General features: G+C 43.0%; 1 protein-coding gene across 5 annotated transcripts in view; it reads right to left on the bottom strand.

Annotated features, from left to right (window-relative positions):
- The window catches only part of LOC138754560 (rho guanine nucleotide exchange factor 10-like protein), a 215,546-nt gene that overhangs the window by 82,676 nt on the left and 109,143 nt on the right, over positions 1-23,727 (bottom strand). For 4 of the 5 annotated variants that reach the window (XM_069918990.1, XM_069918992.1, XM_069918991.1 and 1 more), the window contains 8 exons: positions 21,348-21,456; positions 17,039-17,145; positions 15,079-15,156; positions 12,690-12,869; positions 11,759-11,875; positions 7,789-7,881; positions 6,451-6,621; positions 2,197-2,342 (listed from right to left, as the gene is read on the bottom strand). In XM_069918990.1, coding sequence (XP_069775091.1) covers positions 2,197-2,342; positions 6,451-6,621; positions 7,789-7,881; positions 11,759-11,875; positions 12,690-12,869; positions 15,079-15,156; positions 17,039-17,145; positions 21,348-21,456 — 1,001 coding nt within the window. Of the gene's footprint in view, positions 1-2,196; positions 2,343-6,450; positions 6,622-7,788; positions 7,882-11,758; positions 11,876-12,689; positions 12,870-15,078; positions 15,157-17,038; positions 17,146-18,234; positions 18,353-21,347; positions 21,457-23,727 lie in introns of those variants that run through there. The other variant, XM_069918993.1, reaches the window with a different exon arrangement.

Genomic DNA, 23,727 nt, shown 5'->3' on the forward strand with positions numbered 1-23,727 from the left:
GCTCCAGTGCAGTAAATGGCCAATCCTTGTCCAAGCTGCTAAAACAAATCACAGAGCCTTCAATTTGTTGCTGTTCCATTGCAGACAAGGCCTCATTTCTTTGAAGAGTCAGGATGAGGCACTGATCCTCGCTGTGTGCCCACTTCCTATGTCCCCATTTGCCTGTTAGTGTGTGAAAGTGCCTGATCTCATCTCATGCTTAGCAAAGGCTGCCCAGAGCAATATCCAGCAGGAGAATCAATGCACCACAGGAACCTGCCAGGTTAGCAGATTGCACTTCACACTGAAGCCAGAGTTGGGATAATCGTATACATAACATATTATAGACCAGACATTCTCAACAGGGACCAAACAGCCTTCCTGGGGCCACAGTGCATATGGGGGGGGGGGGGTGGGCCGAGGGTCACACACTGAAATCATAATTTTTTTTCAGTAGTCGGCAGAAAAGAAGCATGCATGCTTGAATGCTTCACAGGGAAGGGTACCCATAAATTTTGAGTCGAGTCCTAAGGGGGGAGGCGAGGTGGGGGGGGGGTCATAGGGAAAAGAAAAGATTGAGAATAGCTCCTCTGCAAGAGAAAGACCATTACTCAAAAGCAATAGTTTTCAAACTCCACCCCCCCCCTCCAAAATCACATTCCACCTTAAGCAATCTCTACGCCACGTGCTCTGTGATTGGTAAAGGATTGCTTAAGGTGCGCCTGCCGTCAGTTCCACACGGGATTGGAATGGCCCACTGAGGAAGCCGACAGTGGTTCTAGTTGGAGTCCCACGACCGCAGGTCTGCACCCAAGGTGGTGGTGCCTATTAATTGTCAGCAACCATGAGGGGCTGCAGACTCCAGGGCACCAGAGGACAGAAAGATCACACACCGTCTGAGAAGGAGAAATAGAGGAGACGGCTCATGGAGACAGTGACCATGGTGGCGGACCGATGAGGGGGCTCTGCAGCTGAGGGACCAGTGGTGGGCTGCTGGCGACTCGAGGCGGGGAACCCATGGAAGCTGTGGGCTGCTGGAGACTGCTGTCGGGAGACTCACACCAGGCTGAGGACTACTGGAGACCGACTTGAAGTGGCTGGAGGGCAGCTGGGATGTGAGGAGGCGCGAAGGGCACTGAAGGGTCTGGGTTGGAGGTTCGGATCTGGAGCTAAGGTTGTCAGTGGTTTGGACTGGACTCTGTGTGGCTGCGGAGGCTGCAGAAGTGCTGGAGCTGAATCCATGGACACTCGGTGACTCTCAGGGGACTCTCTTTTACTGCTCTCTCTCTCTAACTGCAAGTCTGACTATAAGAGCCGCTCAGACAATTCCTGTTGGTGGCGAATCTGCCTGCCTTGCAGCAGGTAAAAAGACATTTCATAGTTAATAAAACAGTGTCATATTACACATGACAATAAATTGAATCTTGATCTTGACCTTGAGTGGGAAGGGAAGGCTGAGAACCAGTAGACACTGAAATATTTTGCTTGAGAAAAACGGTCATTGGCTCCTTTCCTTTGGAGTTATGAAACCGTGCACATTAAATAAAATTAAAACAACGGTTTTCAAATGTTTCTCCCCCCCCCAACACAATAACCACCTTAAGCAATCCCTTACTAATCACAGACCACTAAAGGCAATAAGGTTTGCTTAAGGTTGAATGCGAGTTTAGCGGGGCAGTTTGAAAACTGCTGCTCTCGAGCCTAATATTTATTATTCTATATATTATATGGAATAAATTTACTCCGCCCATACAGATTAGGGAAGAACATACAAATTCCTTACAGATAGCCGTGGATTCGAACCTGGGTCATTGGGGCTGTAATTGCATTGCGCTAACTGCTACACTGAATGTCCCCCCCCCCCTCTGAGAATGGTTGCTCTTCATTATCTTCAAAAGAAACACCATCGCCCTCGACCCTGCTTAAAATGGAACTATTAATTCGATCTCTTTACATTGCTACGAAGGACTCTGGGTCACACCGGAGACATCCGTCAGGAGGTGGGAAGGCTGCACCAAGAGACTTGGGTGTCCTGCATGCTTTAACTTGCCTGCATTTGCACAGCTCATGGAAGAAGACTTTCTGGCCTACCAACAACAGCGCAAGGCTGTCGTGGAGCAAGAGTGGTCAGAAAGAAATGGAGCTACAAACCTGACAAGGGCGAGGTTAGGGTGGACTGGGGACTGCAACCAGTATCATAGGCACTGCCGAACTTACTTGACATTGATGTTGGCACAGACGAGCAGGTCATTCAACAGGAACACACGCCGCTCCTTGGATTTAAGGATCTGTCCCCTCTCTCCATAAACCGTTTCTGTCAAAGTTTCACACAGGGCAACCTGCCGCTGGCCAGAACTCAACAACTGCACAAGGACAGAAGAGGCGTTAGACACATTCCAGTGTGCATACAGTATGTTTCCCCTTAACCAAAGTTCTATTGACTGAAATGATCCATTAACCAAACTTCTTTGCTGTGCTGACATGATGTCACAAGTTGAAAAAAAATTATCACCCGACTGCCTATGTGGGACTCTTGCAAGCAGCGATCAAGTTGTTTTTTGGTACATTTTAAACATTATTTTGTGCTCAAAATGCCTGCTGTGGTTTCACCACTGATACAAGTAATCTGTTGATGCTACTGAGCATCATTCCGTTAACCCAAAAAAAACCCAATAACCGAAAAATGTCCAATCCAAAACTTTTCGAATATGAGGGAACGTACTAAGTTTGTATTCTGTGACACAGAGAGACGTACAAATTGAAGACAGAGGTGGTCAGGTTTTATTGTAACATCTTACCAGAAAGTGCATTCATTGGAAATTCAATAGAAACGATCTGTTTAAATTAATGCCTGGGGTCGTTCCCCAATTTAGTTTGTGAGGATAACAAATTTAATGCTCTCTTGATTTATGTACAGGTGGACCATGGAGGGCATTCTGGCTGGTTGCATCACTGTCTGGTTTGGAAGTGCCAGTGCTCAGGACAAGTAAAATCTCCAGAAGGTTGTTAAATCAGCCTGCCACATCATGGGCACCAGACTTCACTCCATCGGGGACATCTCCATGAGGTGGAGTCTTAAGAAAGCAGCCTCTATCCTCCCACGCAGACCATGCCCCCTTCATTCTGCTACCATCAGGAAAAATGGTACAGGAGCCTGAAGATGAGTACTCACTGATAAAAGGCAACCTCGCTGCTATCAGATTCCTGAATAATTAATGAACCAAAGACACTCCCTCACTTCGACTTTTCATGCACTATATCTTTTTTTTTTTAATTTGGACATCCAGCACGGTATCAGGCCATTTCAGCCCACGAGTCCATGCCGCCAAATTTACACCCAATTAATCTACAACCCCCAGTACATTTTGAACGGTGGGAGCCCCCTGTTCTCCCCACGCAGTCAGGGGGAAGAACAGACAAACTCCTTACAGACAACACAGGATTCGCTGGTGCTGTAAAGGCGTTGCACTACGTCAACTTATTTATTTTTTGTAAGGTGCCTTATCCGCTGCTCCAAAACAACAAATCTCGTGACTTGTACATGACAATAAATTCTGATTCTGAAGGTGGGAAATAAAATCCATGTATGTTCTTGTCCCTGACAAAGTAACCAGTAATTCAGACAATGGGCAGGGTTAAAACTGGCCCACATGAAGAATCATCACTGTTTAGGCCAGGGGTGGCCAACCTTTTAATTTCAACACAGCACAATAATAGGGGTCATTGCGGCCCACAAGTACGTACCGGAGCTGTAGATTAATGGGGCGGCACAGACTCGTGAGCCGAAATGGCCTTTTACGGTGCTGTAAGGTTGGCCACCCCGCTCTAGACCTTATGATGAATAGCTCCTTGGATACTGAACTAGCAAACTGCCCTTGGGGAATAGAATTGGATCCAAATTTGTCCTGTTGCTGCAAGAGCCACCGTGCAGATTAAATGATCAAAACTTTTATTTTTCTGTGTTTCGTGATCAGTGCCAGGAGAGAGGAAACTCAGTGGAGTTCTGCATATTTAGAATCCAATTTAAATACAAAGGAGTCAGCACTTTTAGGCAAGGATGTGGGGTTTGTGTGGAGAACGCCATGCCTGATGAGAAAGCAACAGTTGAGTCAGATTCCATGAAAATAATGCAAAACTTGTGACCAAATGGAAAATAAACCCACAAAGCTGGAGAAACTCAGCAACTCCCCCTCTTCCTTCCTTAGCCATCCCTCCTCCCCTTGATCGCTGCTGTTGCATCTCTCCCTTCTCCACCCATCACCTGCCCATGAGACCACATCACCGCTCCCTACTCTTTTGTTCGGATGCCTGTCGACATTTTTCCATACCTTGAAGGGCTCCAGCCCGAAACGTCGGTTATATTTTTTTAACCTTTGCTATGCAAAGGACCCTGTTTGACCTGCTGAGTTTCTCCAGTGTTGTGTTTTCAGTTCGACCATGGCGTCTGCAGATTTTCGTTTTACTTCACTACAAAATGGTGCTGCTAAACACCCAGTATATTGAACATGTGCCAGACTCTCTTCTGTTGTTTTTCTTTTAATAAAGTGCATGCCATTTACATGAAAGTCATTAACTTTGCTCATCATCCAAGTCTCTGCATTAAGCTGCTTGCAAACAAATCTGATCCAGTGGGATCCGTCACAGTTTCTGAAGACCATGTGTCAGGTTGGCTGATGCTGCATGAAGGATGTCAATTTACCGCTTATTAAATAACCTGATGTCAATACTGCAGATTAGATGATTAAATTGCTTATTATACTATATTTCATGATTGGCTGCCCTGCAGACACCAGGACCTGGTGAAGTTCAACATTTTGAGAAGCAAATTTAAATATACAAATTTAAGTATACAAGAGGCTCTTCAGCATTTAGGTAAAGTATCGAGGTACATAACATTATGACGGCAAGCTAGAGGGTGGCAGCCAGTGGTGACAATACCAGAGTTTAAGGCAAGTGGGTGGAAAGTTCAGGGGAAATGTCAGAGGAAAGTTTTTTTTTTAATTAAAAAAATCAATGAACCAAAGACCCTGCCTTACTTCGACTTTACATGCACTATAATTTTTTTTTAAATTTAGACATACAGCACGATATCAGGCCATTTTAGCCTACATGTCCGTGCTGCCCATTTTACACCCAATTAACCTATTCCCCCAGTACATTTTGAATGGTGGGAGGAAACCGAAGAGTGGCCAGTACCTGGAATGCATCACCAGGGGTTGTGGAGCTGGGACAATAGACTCTCGGATAAGCACATGGATTCAAGAAAATTAGGGGGTTAGGGGAGTGAGGTAGAGGAAAATTAGATTGTTGTTGAGTAGGTTTCCATAAGTCGGCTCAATATCATGGACTGAAGGTCCTGTACTGTGCTGTAATGTTCTATATTCTATCCATTAGATCAATGGTTCGCAACCTTTTTCTTTCCATTCACATACCACTTTAAGTAATCCCTATGCCATCAGTGCTCTGTGATTAGTAAGAGATTGCTTAAGGTGGTATGCGAGTTGGAAGGGAAGGCTGAGAGTTACTCCTCTAGACCCAAGTGTTACTGAAATATTTTGCTTGAGAAAAATTTTCAATGGCCCATTTCCTTTGGAGTTATGAAACCATGCACATAATGAGTAAAACAGTGATTTTCAAACTTTTTCCTTCTACTCCACACCACCTGAAGTAATCCCTTACTAATCACAGAGAACCTATGGCATAGGGATTACTTAAAGTGGTATGTGAGTGGAACAAAAAGGTTGAGAACCATTGCATTAGACTTAGTAACAGGTTTCAATATGACAAAGATTGATAGATTCTTGATTAGCCAGGAGAAGGAAGGTCAGGCAATGGTGCTGAGATGGATTAGATCATAATTTAATGGCAGGGCAGACTCAATGGGCTGAATAGCCTATTTCTGCTCGTTGGTTTTATGGTATTTTCAACCAGTAACATATGGTTCAGACTTGATGGTTCCAATTAAGCCACATTGATAGAACTGTTTCCAATATTAGGAAGGATGCCCTCCAGTAAAGGGGACAGACAATACTTCAATTTTCCAATGATGGACTGAAGGAAAACTCCTTTTTGTTGAGGACAGTTCTGACCGGGAAGCTCGAGATTACGTGGTTGAGACAGGATCGAAGGGAGCTATTCCAGTTAGTGGATAGCCCACAGACCCTGGGACAGATTTTAAATTGTATACACAAGATACTAGAAAAAGAATTTCTGAATACAGAGCAATTGTGACACAGAACTTGTTGCCTGTAAGGGTGATGAAGATAATCAGGGGCTTTAGAAGGGAATTGGATAAACATTGAGGATAAATAATTAGCTTTGGTAAAAGTGAGGAAATGGGCTTGACTGGAGTGTAAATTCGATAGGCTAAGTGGCCTGCCTGAATGATTTTGTGATTCTACAAGTATCCATGTTCATTACATTAGGCTTTTCATCTAGGTAGGTGCCACACACCATCTCCCCCTTCCTGACCTTGTTGAGTTGGCGGTCTCCCACACTCTTTGCCAGCTGCTGGATTTCAGCCATCTGATCCACCACTCTCTTCTGTTCGTTCAGCTTCTCGGCCAGGGTTTCCAGCTCCGTCAGAGCGAGCTGCAATGACAGCCGGTCAGGATGCCCCCTCGGTGTGTTCTTTAACATGTCCTAGAGCAGTCAAAACCAGTGGGAGAGAAGGAGGAAAACAACGAGAAGAGACCAGTTGGTTCTCCACACACTGGAGACAGTTCATAGTGACTTGCTTTTGAAACTATTTGGTGAGAATAAAATCAACACAAAGTAAAGAGCAGACAAAGCTTATTAACATCCTATTTTGCCCTTGCAAAAATAATATACAGCTGATGTCAGAAATCTGAACCAAAAATGGGAAATGCTGGAAATACCCAACTGATCAGGCAGCCTCTGTGGAGAGAAACTAATACATTTCATCAACCTAGTCGGTTAACCATGTTCCTCTGTCTCTGTGGACGCTGCCTAGCCTGCTGAGCATTACCAGCATCTTTGGTTTTTATTCATTTAGGCATTTTGTGAAAGTCCCCAAAGTTCTACTGCAGTGGTTTTGAACCTTTTCCTTTCCACTCGCATACCACTTAAAGTAATCCCTATGCCATCGGTACTCTGTGACTAGTAAGGGATTGCTGAAGGTGGTACTTGAGTGTGAAGGGAAGGTTGAGGTTCACTGCTCTAGGCCCAAATATTACTGAAATATTTTGCTTGAGAAAAATTGTCATTGGCCCAATTCCTTCGGAGTTATGAAACCATGCACATAATGAGTCAACGAGGTACAATTAAAACAGTGGTTTTCAAACTTTTTCTTTCTACCCACATACCACCTTAAGCAATCCCTTACTAATCAAATAGCACCAATGGCTATTTAAGTAGCGAGTGGAAAGAAAAAGGTTGAGAACCACTGTTCTACTCTCCGATCATCCATAAGCCCACCCCATCCAAAGTATCCCCTCCCACCCAGAAAAATCAATTATTAATAGGCACATGGTAAAATGTCAGCAATCCAGTTGGTTTGGTTTGGGAGATGGCTCCTGATTGATTAATTATTTCTTTGTGGGTCATCTATTCTTTCTCTCCCAAGTTCCACACCAGTTTGGAATCATTCCAACTCATCGTTCTCTCCTCACCCACACATACATTTCTCACACTTCTGTTGAACTTGCAAAGTTTGGGCCAGCCATTTAGATTGGAGTCTACAGCTGCATGTTGTACAGGCCACATATTAATACAATTAACAACAGAGTTTAGCAACCAATTATTTTGAGTGTTGATCTTAAATGTCACCAGAAATTTACTTTCACCCACCTGAAGCAATAAGATAAACTGTGGGAATCGTTGAATTGGCTTCACCATCAACCCGTAGAGTGTTATCCGATCAGAGTTGGAAGCTTGCTTCCTCTGTAAAAGATCAGACATTCAGTCATTTCCATTAGCTTTAGCACCTTATACTTGTTTGGGACAAGCAGCATCCCCTTTACACAATGAATATGAACACTCCAAATCCTTTCACTTCACTGAAAACTGAAAGGGTGCATAACTCTGAGTCGGTCCCTGGAGATGGTAGAAATGGACTTGTATTTGGTAAGGGCCAGTCAGAGAAACAAAGTGGTGACTGCAAAACTTGAATGGTTCTAATTGTGTCAAACACAGAGGGAAACATAGAACCAGAAGACAAAGTGCTGCCCACATTGGTGTCTGGGAAATATGTCCCATAAAACTTCATTCTAACAGTTTGAATTTGTCGATACAAATCAGTCATGACTCTCAGACATCACATTTAGCAAGACGGTTAAATCTGTACTGACTTTTACTTGCCCTCCTCCAAGTTTACCACCAGGTTATGATCATTTCAACTGTTGGTTTGTTTCTAGCAAAACCAACCAAGGAATTACAAGGAGAGAGGGAACAATAATGTACCCACTTTGATCACAATTAACAAGCTGTGATTTTGCAGAATGGTGCAAGGGAAGTCGAATGGGCCTTGGGAAAACACTGACAAAACATTTCACCAAACTTTGATTCGCTTCAAGAGTCTAAGTGGTGATCTCTACGAAGGATGGTTCAGGTGTTAAGGATTGAGATGAGGCGAAGACTATTTCCTCAGGAGAGCCGGACACTTGTAAAACTCAGGATCCCTGAGAATACTCCACCATTGAGAAAATTTAGCATGGAAGTCACAAGTTTTCAGGAGAACATAGGCAGGAAAGTCAACAAATGCTGGACTTGCAAGCACTTACAGAGCACACTTCAAGGGCCTCAGTCACTCCTGCTCTTGTTAGTGGATCAGAGAGAATGAAAAGGATTACAATGAGAAGAGCTTACAGTGTTTTATCATCATAAATAAGAGAAATTTATGTGGATAACCACAACATTTATAGAAGAAAAACACTCCAACGGGAGTCCATTTGTCCAAAATTGAACAATGACCAGGCTGTGGGATGTACTTGGGTTTACACAAGAAAGGAACCATTCAGGTTTTACTTAGAGCAATCATTTCACTCAACTTCAGGCAGTTGTCACAAACTTCTGATGTTTCTCCGATCAATATCCTCAGAATGCATGCGCCAGCTAAAAATCAACAAACTTCTTGAGCCGAGCTTTATGTTGGACGTCCACTCACGGCTGCCACATTTGTGCCTCTATCCCAAGATTACGTGGATCTGAACAAAACCTGGCCTCTAATTAGTACATCATCCAGATATTGGTGAGGACAGGAATATTAGGAAAGGAAGGGAAACCTGTAGCTGCGCGTGACTGCCACTTCAAAACATTATGACCTTCAGCCCAAAGAGCAATTCGCTCAGATCCAAATGGGCATGATTAAACTACCCCAATGTACAGTTCTTTCTGACAGCCATAAGACTGGATTTGTTCCATTGGTTCCTGACTTCTTCTTAGGCAGTCCCTCAGGGTTCGGGCCGAGTTGCTCCCATTCTAATCCTGGTGGGGCCCACAGACTCTGACACAAGTGAGCAGGGGGTGCCAGAAAGAACTGGCAGGTTAAGTCGTTTCTGCTCTCCCACCATTTCTGCTCACTCCCATCAAAGGGACTCGAGGTGTTCAAAGCCATGCCAGCTAAGCAAACACTGGACATCAACCCTCGGATCTGGTTTGATTCTTGGGGGAGAAAACTAGAATCCTTCTTAAAAAAAAATAGCCACAGTACTTTAATAAAATTAGTAGAAGGTAATGAGAGAGAAACTGGCTAATATCTTAATATAGAGCATAAAATGTTTAACGAAGAGCATCTAAATCATTTCACTGAGGAATATAACAGACTGTCATCAGATTTCCAAACGCCCATGTTAATGTTAACACCAGAGACAAAGGTAGTATTTGCTGCCCCCTTGTGGAACTGATTCCTAACATTCTTTGCAATAAACATGTGGCACAGAAAGTTTGCACCATTAACATCTCAATAGTGACCTGCAATTCCCTCTCATAACCAAACCAAGAGGGAGTTTTGGATGGATGATTTCTGCCCTGATTCATGAGAGAACAGGATCAAGTACCCACTTAGACATTGAGAGCTGTACAATATGGAACCAGACCTTGGTTGTTCATACCCAATCCCAACCACTTGTGTGTATAAAAAAAGTGTGTCACTTCAATCCCTTTTGTCAATCAACATAATTCTATGTCCCCTAGTTCTTGACTCTTGTCCAATAGGAGCAGCTTCTTCAAATCCGTGTGGGTTAACCAACTAATTTAGTGGATCCGTTCCCAGTAATCGTGCGGTGTGAAATGACCCAATCAGGCAGGGTGAGTTAAATTCAACCGGGCTGTGACATTTTGTGGGGGCAAGTGTCAGAGCCAGTCGAGTTAACTCATTCATCCCCTTCTGGCTGTGTGAAAGCACAACCTGCTCTCGCATGGTCACTGCTGGAGGCAGGACCCCCCACCCCCCCAAAATGCCAGGATGTCGATTAACCAGGTAAATCACGGTGCAGTGGAAAAGTCTCCCGAGTGCAGCATGCCCGGTAAGTTTACCGTTTCTTAAGAGGGTTGGCAGTGTGAAAGGGGCTTCTGTATCTACTCTGTCTATGGTTTCAAATATCTACCAGATCTTCTTTTGATCAACTCTGCTCTGAGGAGAGCTTTTCCAGTCCACCTGCATAGCACAACTTCCGCTGGGCCATAAATAATCTCAGTAACTTGTATTTTTTTCCTATACCCTCTACAAACATTTCATATTCTTAGAACGGCATCCTGCAAAAGCACAACATTCTGCATCATTTTGTAAAGCTTCAAAATCATTTCTTTGCTCTTCAACTACAAAGCATTTTAAACTTGCTCTCCCACAATTTAAGAGGTGTTCCCTCTCCACTTTTAAGATGTTCTCACTTTTCCCATTCATCTTACCAAAATGCCAAACATCTAATTTCTCAGTATTAATTTTATTCAGTACTATTGCCTTATTTATGCTGTTTATTGTCAGTTCATCTTGAACAAAAGTCAGTATGGCCGCAACAAGAAAGAATTCTGTAAACTCTCGTACTCTACAGGAAAAATATCATTAAGGTAGAAAGAGGGCAGAGAAGATTTACCAGGATGTTGCCTGGACTTCAGGAACTGCATTACAGGGAAAGGTTAAACAGGTTAGGTCTTTATTCCCTGGAGCGTATAAGAATGAGGGGAGATTTGATCGAGGTGAGGGGGATAGATAGAGTAATTGTAGGTTGGCTTTTTCCACTGAGGGTAGGTGAGATACAAACCAGAGGACATGGGTTAAGAGTGAAAGGGGAAAGTTTAGGGGGAACTTCTTCACATGGAGAGTGGTGGGAGTGTGGAATGAGCTGCCAGCTGAAGTGGTGAATGCGGGCTCTATTTTAAAAATTTAAGAAGAATTTGGGTAGGTGCATGGATAGGAGATGTATGGAGGGCTTTGGGTGCAGGTCAGTGGGACTAGGCAAAAAATAAATGGTTCAGCACAGACTAGAAGAGCCAAAGGGGCTTGCTTCTGTGTTGTAATGTTCTATGGTTCATGTGTCTTTGTCATATTTCACTATTTGTCTCAGTTTTCGCTCTTTTAAAGCACTAGCATTTCTTTTTGGAAAGGCTAATACTGTCAGGATAAAGGAAAAATAATCATTAACCAAGAAATAAAAATACTGTAAACGCTGGAAATTTACATGTTGGAGATGCAGATGGAGAAGCAGAAGCAGGATTATTGACGTGAAACACAAACCCTGTTTCTTTCACCGTAGGTGCTGCCTGGCCTGATAAATGTTTCTTGCATTTCCTATTGTCATCAATATCAGAAATTCAGACTCACCTTCAGGAATTCCAGGAAAGCAGGTCTGGTTAAGCAGGCCTTTTTAATGAGAGCCATAGCGTTGGTGAAGTTATTCACATAGTCGCTATATACATCCAGCACCATCGACTTTGAGAACTAAAGGAGAAAAATAACATGATTTCTTGCTCAGTCGCATCTACATCCTGAGGGCCATCAACTGCTTCCCCTCCTGTATCCAGTAAAGATATTGTGAACATCCCATGAACTTCATGTACTGAAGAACAGAAAAAAAACCAATTAGGTATAATTGGGTGTCACGAGCTCATGTGCCAAAAGGGCTTGTTACATCTAAATTTAATTTTTTTTTAAAAGTAGCCCTGAAAAGATGGTGTCACTTTACAGAGGCTTTCCTACCTCCTCTAGTGCAGGGCGAGACACAGATCAAGGAGAGGTCGACACCTCCTCTAGTGCAGGATGAGGCACAGATCGAGGAGAGATCAACACCTCCTCTCGTGCAGGGCGAGGCACAGATCGAGGAGAGGTCGACACCTCCTTTAGTGCAAGGCGAGGCACAGATCGAGGAGAGATCGACACCTCCTCTAGTGCAGGATGAGGCACAGATCGAGGAGAGATCAACACCTCCTCTCGTGCAGGGCGAGGCACAGATCGAGGAGAGGTCGACACCTCCTTTAGTGCAGGGCGAGGCACAGATCGAGGAGAGGTCGACACCTCATTTAGTGCAGGGCGAGGCACAGATCAAGGAGAGGTCGACACCTCCTCTAGTGCAGGGCGAGGCACAGATCAAGGAGAGGTCGACACCTCCTCTAGTGCAGAGTGAGGCACAGATTGAGGAGAGGTCGACCTCCTTGAGTGCAGGGAGAAGTCAACACCTCCTCTAGTGCAGAGCGAGACACCGAACTAGGAGAGGTTGAGCAGAGAAAGAAGCAGTAGCACCACCACCACCACTTACTGAAGCTACGAAGAGATCTCCAATTTTCTCCATGGCGTCCCACTCGGTTACCCGCGAAGACAAGGCGATCTGGAACATCGAATGGCACTGAAGAATTTCCCTCAGACGATAAAACACCACCCGCAGCTTCCTCAGGCTCATCAGCTTGGGCTCGGCCTCCATCAATGGCTTCTTGTACTCCTGGGTGCAATGCAGAGAGGTAAAAAGCAGAAACATGAGGAACAGGAGTAAATCTGCTGGCCCCTTCAGCCTGTCCGATCACCTATTGCAACAGCCCTGAATTGCCTTAATATTTAAAAACCCATCAGCCTTTATTTTTAATGACTCCATGACAGTGTCTCCTTTACCTTGCAAGGCAGTGTATTCAAAGTTTTGCCAGCCTCTGGATGAAGACTCAGTTTTAAATGTCCCATCACTTATCCATAACCTCTCCATGGGTTTCACCTACATCTCTCACTGCCCAGGAAAGGTAGCCAATGTACTGAAGGGCACATCACAGCTTGGACACACTCTCTAATCCCTCCTCACATCAGGGAGTCAAGAGAGTGAATACAGGTTTGAAGTCAGTTTACTTCCTTCAGCCATCAGGCTCCTGAATGAACCCCATAACAATGCTCTTGTGCTGCCCTTGTGCCAATTGATCTTCCTTTTCATTGTGGTCCTTCCCTCTGTAAATTGAGCTCTTTACTTGGCTGTAAGAATTTTAGAGATAACCTGCTCAGAGAAGAACCTCTCACTGTTCGAGCAATATTATGACAGATAAACTAAAAGAATTATTCCTCTGTCAGTGGAGAAACATCCTTCCTCCACCTCGTTGAGAATCATAGCAACTTCTCAATTGCATTGTTTATTTGTCACTTGCACCGAAACACAGCAAGAAGCTTTCTTGTGCGTGTTATCCAGACAACTCAAATCACACAGCAGGTCATGCAACGATACAAAACACAGACATATTTTTTTAAAAACCAGTAAGTAGTGTAGCAGTAGTCGAACCGTGCAGGATATGGTCAAAGTATAAAAATGGCTCGGGGAATTAGAGAAAAGGAAACAAGGACGTTATTGTATTCCTGTGTGAGATCCATTCAAGAATCCGATAACATTATGAAAAAATCTGGAGGTTTGTGTGCTTTGTAAGTGAATTTGCATGAAGCAATTAGTCGTAAAGTGAAGTATACCTGTATTTAGTTATGATGTGCTCCCATCATTTCTAAGTTATTTAGGACAGGACCATGAGCATAAACTGAGCTGAACAACAATGGCTTAATTTCTTCCTGAAGTCGCTATCTTCTCCTTAACAGAAGTGTAGCGCGATCTACATTGGTCAGTGTTACTTCCCAAAATTCAAATTTGTTTCCATGGCAATAATCTGTTGTTTGGTAAGGGAAATGGTAGCTAGGAAAGGTGGTCTTGCAGCAAATATAAACAGCTTTGACAAAAATCATACCTGGCGTAGGGTATACAACTTTAGTCTCAGTACCCAGGAATGAACTCTGCCTTGGAATATCTGATAATCTGGGGTTATACAATAGAGGGAGATTATTAATATAATTAGTTAAGTTCAGGAGAGATGATCTCATAAAACACATCATTCCCAGAGGGTAGTTTTTGAAAGACCATTTCCTCAATCTAGAACCTGGAGTGAATAACCCCATAACCGAGACCAAGATAAGGACCAAACTAGCATGAGGATCGAGGACCTTCCTAGCCCGTTGTAGCACAGACGTTGGGCCTTTTGAATGCCCCTACAGCTGACATTGGGATTTTTGTCCACTAAATCAAGAGGTGCAGTGAATCAGGGAAGTGTTCGAGTTTCTCCCTCAGTGAAATAGAGATGACTTTGTAGGCTGCACGGTCCTCTTCTGCTTCGATGTCTTATTGTCTTCAGTGATCCTTTGCCCAACAACATTCTCCAACAGAAAGGTACGGAATCCCCAACTCCTCATTGCTCCCTTCATCACCATCCACACCAAAATAGTCAAATAATCCAGATACAACAAAATAAAAGTGCACAAAAGCTCACAGAAACCGACATCTCTGTGCTGGCAAACTGTTCAATGAGCCCATACTTGCTAAAGAAATCCACCCGACTCAAAACTATTTCCCTTTTCTTGGTCTTGTAGTCCTTCTAAAATACAATGAATTTATTCGTCTTGATCACCTTTTCAGGCAGAGGTCCAAAACATCACCACCGGTGGCGAGATTATTTTCCTCAACCCCACTCAACTGGTTCTCCTTTGATTGGAGAACAGCATCTTCCTCACAAAAGACACCGCAATACAAACCCTCTCACTACGTGCCTGGATGTGTTCTGCTACTTGCTGTGCTCCTTCTCTCGAGCCCTCAGAAAAGAACATTTATCACAGTGTCCAAAAGAATCCCAAACTCTTACCTGAAGTATTCGTTTCAGGGATTCAACATAACTCCGTTCGCTTTGCACAATTGAGCTCAAAATATGCCTTCGTACAATCTGTTAGACAAGAAAGGGGGAAAAAATTACTTGTGAATCAAGTTGCTGTCTACGGAAGATTTTCAATGTCTCACATGCCTCATTCAATAGCATTCCTAGTTTGTCACTGAGAAATCTGATCTTGGAACGAGTACCAGTTAAAACCACAGGGTTAATCTCCAGACCAAGGAGACAAGAGTAATGTGCAAATGCAATCTCGCCCAGCACTGCAAAAAGCATATGCGTGCATCTCCTGAACATTTGTGTCAGAGACAGGAAAGCTCCAAAGAGCAAGCTAGAACATCTTCCTTCTACAAATGCCATTCAAGTGAGCCACTAGAGGCAAGACAATGTCATTGGACCAGGGGTAGGGATGGTGGGGTGAGAACAAAATTAAAAGATCCTTACATTTCAATGAACAATTCTAGAGAGACCTTGTCCAGCTGTGGAATCAAGTCCCTTGCCAGCTCTGATCTCTGTTTCTCCTGAAACTTTGTTTCAAAGTTTGCCTCCATTAACTGGCCAACTAACGGGATTTCACTTTTTCATGAAAGCTGATTGGCAAGCTATTTGCTTGTTTGCGTAATAACCAAACACCAGTACTTAATAGATTGTGTCCCCTCATTCTGCAGGGGGCAGTTGAGGCCAATTGCAAACCATCCAATTGTGCTCAATCTGAAATCTGCTGATAGCTTTTCAGTTACAAACTTGGCAGGAGACCTCAAGGTCATCCACACAAGTGCTATAAAGAAAACCCTACACTACTGTGGCATCCAGCCAAGAGAACAAGAAGGTGTGGCTGCTGACAGGTCCCGTTGGCGAGCCCTGTGCGATGAAGCCTAGACCAGTTTCAAAGATAGGCATTGCCAAAAACTGGTGGAAGGCCAAGAATGGCGTCTCAGAGCAGCGGGCACAGTTATTACAAAAACGGACTTCCATTGTGCTAGACTTTGCACTTCCAGGCTGGGACTGCAAAGTCACCTTCATGTCCACAGACAAACTGCACAACAACGCGTCTTCTCAAAATGAAGGACGACCAATATAATATCAAACTTTGAACCTTCACTGTCCTTATTTTTTATTAATATTTTATTTAAATTCAACACATATTAATATCTAAATACAGGATTGACTTTTATTTAAATCTAAATAATAATACATAGTATTTTATTTTATAACCCCTCCAAAAAGTAAAACAGAGAAAGAAAGAAATAGAAGAGAAAGAAAACAGAATACAAAATAGGAACGTAATAAAATAGAAGAATACAACTGGATACTAAAGTTACAATCAATTTCATCAAATTTTGCCTCAAGAATATTAAACCTATATCCACCAAGGAGTTGATAAGGTTTTTGAGGTTAAGGGATAGTTTCATAATGTAATACCTTCAATATGTAAATACGGGCGCAAAACTTAAGAAATTTTCATACTTATTTCTTAAATTATATGTAATTTTTTTCCCAGAGATATATAACTACGTATACATGCCATCTGCCCATTCCCAAATTTGACTCTGATCTCCATGACACTGCTATGTATTTTCTTGCAAATGCCAATGTAATTTTCACAAATTCCTTTTGAAACATATTACATTTTAATTCTGGCCTAATCCCAGATATATTACCCAATAGGAAAAGCATTGGATCTTGATAGAATTTAACTTTAGCAACTCATTCTAAATGTACTGCTAAATCTGTCCAAAAAGGTCTCAATTTTGAACGTGACCAAGTGGAGTGTAAAAGCAAGTACCTCTCTCTCGATTACACCCAAAACATTTATCTGACAAATTTAATTTCCTTCGCTGCCCTGATTGAGTCATTCAATAGCGCAAGATTAAAAAGAAATATGTACAAACAAAACTACCCTGGAGAGCGCTAAAGGAAGCAGCAGAAAGCTACCAACCTGCTGAGGACTCAGCCCTGGTGGCATAGGACTGAGCTCTGGTGGAGGATGCTTCGAGTCCGACAACTGAACATCAAGATATCCCGCGTCATCCTCTTCATACTGATCTGAAGGAAAAACTACGTTTCAAAATCATTTGTAAACCACCAGAAGTAGTTGTGACTGTCTAGGAGGGATTGGCCAAGCTGCAGTACCTTATTTTATCATAAATGGGCAAGTGGAAATTTAGCAGGTATATAAAAATTATGCAAAACCTTGATAGGGATGGCAGAAATAACCTAACGCAGAGGTTAGAAGTAAAATAGTACAGATTTCAGGTGATTGTTGTGGATCCTCAAAGGGACCGAAAGTGAGAAAGAAAGCTTTAATTTTTTTTATGCATAAACAATGCAGCATGGTGGAAGACCTTTCTGGCCCATCCAAACTGTCCTGCCCAATTACACCCAATTAATCTACCAGGTCCGTACATTTTGGAGAGTGGGAGGAAGCCAGAGCACTGGGAGAAAGCCCACACAGGTCATGGGAATATTGTACAACTTCCTTACAGACAGCAGCGGTTTAGAACTTGGGTCGATGGCGCTGTAATGAAGTGGCGCTAACTGCTACACTAACTAGCTAATATTTGGCTAAACACCTGATGTACCCCTGATCCATAATGTTAAAAAACATCAGCAGAAAAATCTACAACGTTGTATGGGCCCACTCGTTATTGTGTTGACCTAATAACCAACAGCTGCTTAGAATTTCCACTGCTGCGCAACCTTTCGTTTTTTTTCTCAGTTCAAGTAGTCTCTTAAAATATTCTATTGTACCTGCCTCCAGCACCGTTGCTGGCAGCACATTCCATGCACCCACCACTCTCTGCATGAAAAACTTAACCAATTGTGATTAATGTCAAATCACCATTTTATAACCATGATGGATTTAACAGCTTCATTCTACAATGTCGCTTTCTAATTTATTACATTGTGCATGGAAGAAATATATTTAATGATTGAATTGGAAATGCAGAAGATTTTTTAAAAAGACTTTCACAAGAAAAACCAAGTAAACAAGTACAAAGCATAGCTCAAAATGATCATTAAGGGTATCCTTCCCTTCTTTGCTCTCCCTCTCCCCCCCCCCACCCCACCTCCCCCTGTAAAATGCAATGATCGCTTCGTCCTTGTCTGTTCTCTTCCCAGATGCTGACTGACCTGCCAATAGCAGAATTTCAGATTTCCAAGAGTTGAAGTGTCTCAACGACATTAATTTGTGAGGCATTTCCCCCTGACAGGATTCTCAGCTTGTTTTCATTCATTCCATTTTCCAGAGCAACGCTAGTCGGGCTACAGTAGCTCTTTGAACAAGTGAGACTGGATTAAAAATAAAATGAGCCAAGCTTCCTGTTTCTGACTTAGTCATCAACCCGTGCTTTGCTCAGATTGGCATCTGAAATAAGTCACCAAGTTGCTGCAACAACAAAAAAATCAGATCTTGCACGTGAACAATGAGTCTGTAAGTGGGGAGACAAGATGGTATCATCCAGACTATTTTAGCAACGGAAATCTTGGCTCTGAAGGAGATGGGGGCTGTTTTACTCATAGAAGCGATCTAAATCTGTAGTCAACAACCAATTATCATTTTAAGATGACAGCTCCCGCTATTTCCAATATAGCTGGCATAACTCCATCCACAAATGGTGGATAAAACGCACGAGCAAATATTCTGAAAGATGATCCCTTACTTTTGGCACGGAACAACAAAAGCATCTATTGTTGAAGAGTAAGCCTCACTCTACAGTTTATCTCTTTGTAGAATTGAATGGTGCAGTTAGGGATTCATAAATGATGAACACGTGGCCAGGAGATTTTTTTTTAAAGATTTTGCAGAAATTTCTCTTTACAGACCAAATTGCCACTGTTTGCTTTTAAGATTCACTCTTCTACTTCCGTCCAACTCATTTCGATGTGGAGGTGAAGCAGTGCTAAAATACCAGCTATCCTTGGGCTCCACGAGTATAGGGGTGGACATTGGCCTTCAGAAGCAGTCCAATATCTCTTGAAAACTTCTGCAGGTGTACCATGGAGAAAATTCTCTCTGCATCACTGCCTGGTATGATGGTGCCAACTCTCAGGACAAGAATAAGCTCCAGAGGATTGTTAACTCAGCCTGCAACATCGCAGGCATCAGTCTTCACTTTCGAGGGCATCTACAAGAGGCAGCGTCTTAAGAAAGCAGCCTCTATCCCCAAGGTCATCCACCACCCTGACCGTGCCCTCTTCACTCTGCTACCATTGGGTAAAATGGTACAGGAGCCTGAAGGCGAGCCCTCAGTGGCACAAGGACAGCTTCTTCCCCTCTGCCATCGGATTTCTGAATGAACAATAAACTACTTTCTTCCTTGCACTGTTTTTATTCATTTTGTAAGGTGGTTCGTTTGCACTGTGATACTGCCGCAAACCAACCAATTTCGTGACCTGTTCTTGACAATGAATTCTGATCTCTCCAGCCTCTGAAGTGAGTGAAAGAGCCTGATGACAACGTTCTATTCATCAGCATGCACTGCGCAATCTCAGCAGACAAACTACACCCCTAGATTCGGCACATCGTTCAGTTTTGAAGGTCATCACTGGCAAAAATCCATCGCGTGGCCAGTTCGCTCTCACCTTGCCTCGCAACAGGAGGCGGAAATGCTGGCGATTTCCCTTCAATTGCCCCGGAATGAAATGCCTCATAAATTAACGTCATTGAGAAACTCCATCTCCAGATAATCTGAAATGCTGCTACTGACAGGTCAGTCAGCATTAGTGATCACTGCATTTGAAAGGGAAGAGAGGCAGAAACATAGACAGGCGGAGGCAGCATTGCAGGCATTATTTCATCAAGCTAAAACAGTTTTAGATGTAGAAACAATGATAATTAGCAACAATCAAAAACAAAACATCTAGGCAAGACACCTAATCAGATCCATGCCGGTTAGAGTAGCGGTTAGCACAACACGATTATAGCGCCAGCGACCCGGGTTCTAATCCAGTGTTATCTGTAAGGAGCACGTACATTCTCCCCACGTATGCATGGGATTCCTTTGGGTGCTCTCGTTTCCTCCTACCCTTCAAAACAAGCCGGGGTTTTAGGTTAATTTGGGTATAATTGGACAGTGCAGGTTAAATGGCCGGAATAGGCTTCTACCCTGCTCTAAGTAATTTTTTTTTTTAATTGGCTTGGTGATGGGATCCAGGAGTCATGGCAGAATGAGGCTTTCCTGATTGGAAGTCTGTGGCCAGTGGTGTAGCACAGGGATTGATGCTGGGTCCCTCATTACTTGGAATGTGAAGACAAAAGAGAGGATTAGTAAGCTTAGGGGATGAAGTAAAAGCTGGCAGTGTTGCGACCTGGGCTGAAAGTCTGAAAAAGAAAAATCCAGAAAACAATGGAATAAATTCTCATCAGCTTGGTCAATACAGAGAGAGAGAAAAAGTGGACAAGTCAGTCTGATGACCTTTCATTAGTTCAAATGTAAGCGGCCACTGTCCCCAAATCCTTAACTCAGATTCTCTTTCTGTAATTAGCTGCGTTATCAGGAGTCAAGTAGGTGAACTGGAGAAATTTGGGCAGATGGTGAAGAGACTGAATGATGTCCCATTAGAGAAGACCTGCCCTGGGGCCTTCATGTGGATGCAATCACAAAAAAGGCTCACCAGCTGCTATACTTCGAGAGGAGTTTGAAGCGATTTAGTATGCCACCAAAGACTCTTGCAAATTTCTAGAGGTATGCAATGCAGAGCATTCTGATTAGTTGCTTCACTGTTTAGTATGGAGGTCCCAATGCACAGGATAGAGAGGGAAAAAGACTACAAGAGCCGTAAACTTGGCCAACGCCATCACAGGCATCAGTCTTCACTCCATCCGAGAAATGGTGTCTTAAGTAAGCAACTTATCTCCTCAAGGACCCTCACCACCCAGACCATGCCTTTTTCATACTGCTACCATCAGGAAGGAGGTACAGGAGCCTGAGGACGAACACCTATTGGCATAAGGACAGCTTCTTCCCCTCTGTCATCAGATTTGTAAATGGACAATGAACCGTTGACACTACCTCACTTTCTCTTCTTTATACACTAATTTATTTATTTTAAATATCATTTGTAGCAATATTTACACTGTAATGCTGCCGCAAAACATGACATGTTCATAACAATAAATTCTGATTCCGATTAAGAAGCTGAAAACATTTTAGTTGCACATTTGTACACGATTCCATGAAAGCGTCTATACAAATTGACAGGAACAATCCATGACATGTTTCAAACCCAATTATTTGCAATACCTTGAGACTCCCTCTTTTGAAGGAAGGACACTTTGCGCATGACTGCATTTTTTGTCTTCTCCAATCCGTCCTTAGTCCCATTCCTGGCTGCTTTCATTAGCTGCTGCATCTGGCGTGAGAAACAAGGCAATGGTTAACGTGTGCACATTAGACCCATGGTGCTTATCCCAGAGATACCAATAAAAGCTTGACTGCCAACATGGGCTGTCATCTAGTATGTTCATCTTCATTTCAAAACAAAAAGCAAACTTCATCAGGATCATTAGAATAAGTTGGTTCTCTTTGGCAAAAATTCCTCTTAACCAATTTGATTTGTAAAAAAAAATGTCTCTTCATTACATTCTTCTCCATTTTGCTAACTCTGTCAAGATCAGAGCTTCTCCTGGCTTTTACCAAAGCTCTAATCTCTGCTCCACATGCACCTCCTTTATCCCAAGGTGTTGAAATCAAAATATATTGCAGTATTGCCCACTCTTCCGCCGTGACCAATTCAAACCCCACAGCTGCTGTTTAATCTTTATTGTGGAAGCACTGAAGTTACTTGGGGATGCAAAACAAAAAGTGTGGCTTTTAATCAAATGCAGGACAGTGAAATGAATCATTTACTGTATTTGTATGGAAGTTTGTATAGGTGAAGAATGTCAGTGCTGAGAAACAGAAGATTGTCTAATTCTAGTCTTGGCTCAAGCACTTTCAGGTCACGAGTTTAAACGCAGAGTTAAGCTTTTTAGACTCATACACTGCAAGAACATAACCTCAACACCAATCTCCGAACATAGTGCTACTGCAGAAGTATCTCCTTCCCCAACCGGACACCCTGTGGCCTGCAGTTAACTGGGAGCCATGCCCAAGGACAAGTGGGGCTGGGACCACCTCAGATCTCAGCATTCAGATTTTGTTTTAAAGCAGCATGAACAAGCATCGCTCTCAAGTTTTCTAACCCGAGAGAAGTGGAAGGAGAGTGTGTCCGAGAGAGAGAGTGAGTGCGAGAGATACCTTGCAATCATACCGCTGCTTCAATTCCTGCACGTCTCTGCCCCTGACTTTCATGGCCAGAAATTCTCTCTTAGTCCTGACGTACTTCTCCTTCAGTCTACTGAGATCCGGGGAAAGCTGAGCAGCAACCAGGAAAGGAGGACGAGCACAGGAAAGAGAAAGAGAGATGGGCAGCAGAGGGATAGAAGTGCACGATAGTTAGTGACGCATTATGGGAAGACACCATGCGCTTTAACATTTAAATGAAAGTCCAGTATTGATTCTTCAGAGATAAAAACACTGCAGACAGAAATGCTGTGGGTCACATCTGAGAGTTAATCCTCCTTTAAAACTTGGCAAGTTGCTTTACCCATGCTGAACAAATGAGTGACAACTGTATGTGGGAAGGCACTAGACAGTATTAAGGGCAAGGATGGAACAAGCACAACTGAAGCAAAGACACGGTCCTCGGCAGAATAAATCCCCAAAGCCCAAAGAGTAGTGGATACAGAAATGTAACCAACCTATTGAAAATTAAACTACCCAAGAAAAACTAAATATATAAAACAAAATGTGGAAGCGTTCAATCATTTAAGTCAAGCACTCATACAATAATGTGTTACTGCAGGGAGGTTATTCTAAACCCAGCCTCAGGAACAGCTCAATTGTTAAGGACTCAGAAACACCCATCTCATCAGGATCGATCTCTACTTTCCAAGGCCATCTCAGTGGAGAATAACCAGTGGACAACAGGTAAATGCTTGCTTGCTTGATTCAGTTTTACGACATGTACTGCATGTACAGGAGGCATCAGTTTTCAACCTTAATGAACGACAAACTTCACAACACACCGCCGCAATTGCACAAACTTAATTTCCATCCTTATTCATGCTTACAGTAACTTGGTCAAGTTACACATTTGTTCCATTTTGTTTTTCTTTTTACAATCCCCAATTATAAAATGTTGTTAAATATATTCTGGAAGGCAATCCAGATCCTGAACTCACGGCTGGCTGTTATTCATCCTCAAAAAGAGCAAGTAACACATCAAAATACTTTAAATATTTGGCCTCTATTTTACACCATGTGCAATTAACTTACCATCATCCACATAAATCTATCACTCACTGTCAGTAAAACAACTAAAACTTACAATTTTAAGAAGTAAGTACTTGGGAGTCACTATCTCAGAGGATCTTTCCTGGATCCACCCAACACATTAATGGCATCGTGAAGAAAGCATCTCAGTGCCTCAAATTCCTCAGGAGTTTGATGTGACATCGGAAGTTCTGGCAAATTTCTACAGGTGTGCGGTGGAAAGTGTGCATCACATTCTGGTATGGGGACACCAATACCCCTGAGCGTAAAGCCTTGCAAAAGGTAGTGGGCGTAGCCCAGGACATTA

This window comes from Narcine bancroftii, chromosome 2, assembly GCF_036971445.1.
Source record: "Narcine bancroftii isolate sNarBan1 chromosome 2, sNarBan1.hap1, whole genome shotgun sequence".
Lineage (NCBI taxonomy): Eukaryota > Metazoa > Chordata > Chondrichthyes > Torpediniformes > Narcinidae > Narcine > Narcine bancroftii.